Source organism: Nanorana parkeri, unplaced genomic scaffold (assembly GCF_000935625.1).
Source record: "Nanorana parkeri isolate BGI_ZX_2015 unplaced genomic scaffold, ASM93562v1 scaffold3761, whole genome shotgun sequence".
Taxonomy (NCBI): Eukaryota; Metazoa; Chordata; class Amphibia; order Anura; family Dicroglossidae; genus Nanorana; species Nanorana parkeri.
The window spans coordinates 2,540-7,000 of NW_017310029.1; the positions used below are offsets into that span (position 1 = coordinate 2,540).

The 4,461-nt window shown below is 48.2% G+C and overlaps 1 protein-coding gene across 1 annotated transcript in view; it reads left to right on the forward strand.

Moving 5' to 3' along the window:
• Positions 1-2,524: 2,524 nt before the first annotated feature.
• Positions 2,525-4,461, forward strand: part of PHF24 (PHD finger protein 24) — a gene marked incomplete at its 5' end in the record, with an annotated part of 20,175 nt that continues 18,238 nt past the window's right edge. The window contains one exon of the mRNA XM_018575300.1: positions 2,525-2,624. Coding sequence (XP_018430802.1) covers positions 2,525-2,624 — 100 coding nt within the window. The remainder of the gene's footprint in view (positions 2,625-4,461) is intronic.

The following is a 4,461-nucleotide window of genomic DNA, read 5'->3' on the forward strand; positions in this document are numbered from 1 at the left end:
AGGACCACTCTGAGGGTCACTGGTTGAGGATCACTGGTTGGGGATCCTTGGTTGAGGATCACTGGCTGAGGAACACACTGAAGATGACTGGTTGAGGAACCTTGGTTCAGGATCCCTGGTTGATGACCACTCTGAGGATGACTGGTTGAGGATCACTCTGAGGATGCCTGGTTGAGGGTCACTCTTAGGGTCACTGGTTGAGGATCACTGGTTGATGATCACTCTAAGGATGCCTGGTTGAGGGTCACTCTGAGGATGCCTGGTTGAGGGTCACTCTGAGGATGCCTTGTTGAGGGTCACTCTGAGGATGCCTGGTTGAGGGTCACTCTGAGGATGCCTGGTTGAGGGTCACTCTGAGGATGCCTGGTTGAGGGTCACTCTGAGGATGCCTGGTTGAGGGTCCCTCTTAGGATGCCTGGTTGAGGGTCACTCTGAGGATGCCTGGTTGAGGGTCACTCTGAGGATGCCTGGTTGAGGGTCACTCTGAGGATGCCTGGTTGAGGGTCACTCTGAGGATGCCTGGTTGAGGATCACTCTGAGGATGCCTGGTTGAGGGTCACTCTTAGGGTCACTGTTTGAGGATCACTCTGAGGATGTCTGGTTGAGGATCACTCTGAGGATGCCTGGTTGAGGGTCACTCTGAGGATGCCTGGTTGATGGTCACTCTGAGGATGCCTGGTTGAGGGTCACTCTGAGGATGCCTGGTTGAGGGTCACTCTGAGGATGCCTGGTTGAGGGTCACTCTGAGGATGCCTGGTTGAGGATCACTCTGAGGATGCCTGGTTGAGGGTCACTCTGAGGATGCCTGGTTGAGGGTCACTCTGAGGATGCCTGGTTGAGGATCACTGGTTGATTTTTCTGCTTCTAATATTTACTTTGTAACTCTTCTAAATTAACTTCCAACCCTCCCCATGCTGCGTTCCTTATCACCCACCTAAACCCATTATAGTTTTCTGCTGGTGCTATGTGACCGTCTTACACCTTCATGGGTATCTGTAGGAAGTCGTAAAAATTAAAGGGCTCCGAGCGATGACCACCCCACCCTGCACACAGAGTCTGTGTCATAAAAACCTATATATATCATTTATACAGGAAACAAGCACATAAGGTCTTTTATCACTGCGGGCCGCGTCCCGTGACCCTTCCCAGCCTAATATAGAGACACTAGCTGGCTTGCTGTGAGTAATCAGTGTAATTACATGCGGCCTCTCCTGCATTAATATAGTTCCCGGGTTTATTGGAAGGCACAACGCATCGATCTAATATCAGCAGGAAACATATTCCCTTCGGAGAGCCAAACGCCGTCCAATAATGAGAGCGTCGCTGTCACTGGGTGATAATTGCCAGAGCGCGGGAAGAACCTTTAATGGACTGACCCGGCTGCTAATGATCCGATGATGGTATTGGTGTTAATGACCCGGCCATATAAAACGTATCCGTGATCCCGAATGTCACTTATTGTGATAATTCATTACATTGGAATTCTGAGCACAAAAGAAGTGTGATATGTAATGTCCGAGCATGTCCATATACATTCCTATGTTGTCTGTGCAGAGAACGCCATGTGGTCTCTATACACCTTCTGTACGCACACATCTGAGTGTTCAATGTATAGAATGTATAGGGGTCCATATATAGAGATCTAAGGGGTCCATATATAGAGATCTAAGGGGTCCATATATAGAGATCTAAGGGGTCCATATATAGAGATCTAAGGGGTCCATATATACAGCTCTAATGGGTACCATATATACAGCTCTAAGGGGTCCATATATACAGCTCTAAGGGGTCCATATATACAGCTCTAAGGGGTCCATATATACACCTCTAAGGGGCCCATATATACAGCTCTAAGGGGTCCATATATACAGCTCTAATGGGTACCATATATACAGCTCTAATGGGTACCATATATACACCTCTAAGGGGTCCATATATACAGCTCTAAGGGGTCCATATATACAGCTCTAATGGGTACCATATATACAGCTCTAAGGGACCCATATATCCGGCTCTAAGGGGTCCATATATACAGCTCTAAGGGGTCCATATATACAGCTCTTAGGGTCCCATATATACAGTTGTAAGGGGCCCATATATACAGCTCTAAGGGGTCCATATATACAGCTCTAAGGGGTCCATATATACAGCTCTAAGGGGTCCATATATACATCTCTAAGGGACCCATATATACAGTTGTAAGGGGCCCATATATACAGCTCTAAGGGGCACATATACAGCTCTAAGGGGTCCATTTATACACCTCTAAGGGGTCCATTTATACACCTCTAAGGGGTCGATATATACAGCTCTAAGGGGTCCATTTATACACCTCTAAGGGGTCCATATATACAGCTCTAAGGGACCCATACTGTTTGTACAGCCATGTACTGGTGTGAAATGAGGCTGAATATCATAATGACAACGTGTACATACGTGTGGTCCGTGTACTTGTGTGAAATTACGCTGAATATGATAATGGCAATGTGTACATACGTGTGGTCTGTGTACTTGTGTGAACTGAACGGTGCGTTTCTCATTGCAGGACAATCTGAACTTGCTGCTGACGGAGGAGGAGATGTACAGCCTGAATGAGACCTTCAGCCAGTGTAAAGTCATCCCAGGTGAGCGAGGATCCCGATAAATGTAATGAGGAAGGAGCAGAAGGCGGACCCACGTCATCCGCCACATACCACCATGCTGTGTGATTCTATGTACTGTCCTCTCGCTCCTCCATAGTGCCATTGTATGCGGTGGGAATTTTGTAAAGCGAAGTTTAATCGGCTCATATTTGGCATTCCCTGACCCCCCCTCCTCCTCTTATCAACATGCTAATGAAATTTTTATATCAACCTTTCCATTACACACCTTATTTTAGACCCAGTGATGTCATTAGTATGTCTTGGTACTTCTCAACGCAATGTAGGCAGACCATGGCTGGTGGGAGGGGCCAGCAGGGTGCTGTACATAGCTTCCTTAAAACATCACAGCACCCTGCTTCCTCTTGGGAGGAGCTACGCATATATCAAATCCCTTCATTGGTGGACGAAGACTAAAAAAAAACAGTACCAGGTAATCATCTCAAGAGCCCAGAAGCAAACCTTCATTGGCTTCTCAAATGGGGACAAGACGATGTGCACAGCCGAGGCATTATAGGGGGTCAGGAGTCCCCCCTTCATCGGGGCTACAGAGACTTACATTGAATAACACAGTCTGGGGGAGCGGGTGTTCCTAGGCAAGCTGTATTTGCATGCTGAGCACCCACATGTGATGCTGAGCCTCCATGGTGGGCAGAACTGAAATCCAATAAATAAAAGGGGCGGGGCCAGGGGAGAAAGCGTTAGATGATGCTGGACAGCCTCCAGCCAGAGGCGCGCTCTATCCAACATCACTTCCCAAATATGGAATATGTTTATGTCCTCATTAGGTTGCAGAAGAGGGGATGCTTACTCCCTGCTATCAATGAGCTTAGGTTCAGACCAAACCTGGCTCTGTACCTGAGCTCCTTCCACTGCCGCCCAGTCATCCGTGGTCAGGGTATTCCCCTCCTGCACCTGTTAGTAAAGGGGCGGGATGCAGTAATGCCCCTCTCTGCCAATGAAATCGGATGCAGCAATGTTACCACTTTTACGCATCACGATTTTCATAATTGAAAGTGCCGGCGTCAAAGCCGAAGCCTGACATCAGCTCGGCGCAACCGTGAACACTAATCGCTTTTCCTCCGTCAACACGACGGCTCCGAAAATAGGGCTGTGTATAAAAAAAGTGCGCGCATGCAAAATAAAACAAAAAGGAGATCAGAGAGACTGAGAACCTGTCATAAACCTGAGAAATCCACTCTCAGCATATGTTGAATAATGCCGACGCTCCGACTCTTTCTCCGGCTGCTGTGCCCCTGCGGGGAGTACCGATGAGAAGAGGGATTTTGGCAAAATCAATTTTGCCAATTGGGAAAATATTTTTTTTTGAAATTTCCTTCATTCAGCTTCAGCGCCATATCAATGTCTGTGATAAATAAATAATAAACACATTATTATCACATGCTGCGTTGCTTTGGCGCATTGATGTGAATGGGCTGCCTTAAAGGAGAACTATGAGGCGAGTGATTTTCACTCAACCTCATAATCTGAGCCGTCCTGTGACAATGAGACTGTCACAGGTCGGCTCTATAGATCGGGAAGTGAGCGAACACGTACCGGCGCTCGCTCACTTCTCAATCACAGAGCCAGCTGCCACTCACGCAGCTGGGCGGATCTCGACAGTAATGTCAGGATCGGTCCTGGCTGCGGAAGTCTCAGTATACCGCGAGCTGTAGCTTGTAAGGAGCTTGTAACATGTAAGGAGTGCGACCGGCCCACCTGAGGGTGACCCTGCAGAGCCCACCATAGAGAGTCTGCGGTGGGCTCTGCAGGGTCACCCTCAGGTGGGCTGTTTGGTATATCAGGTGGGCTCTGCAAGGGG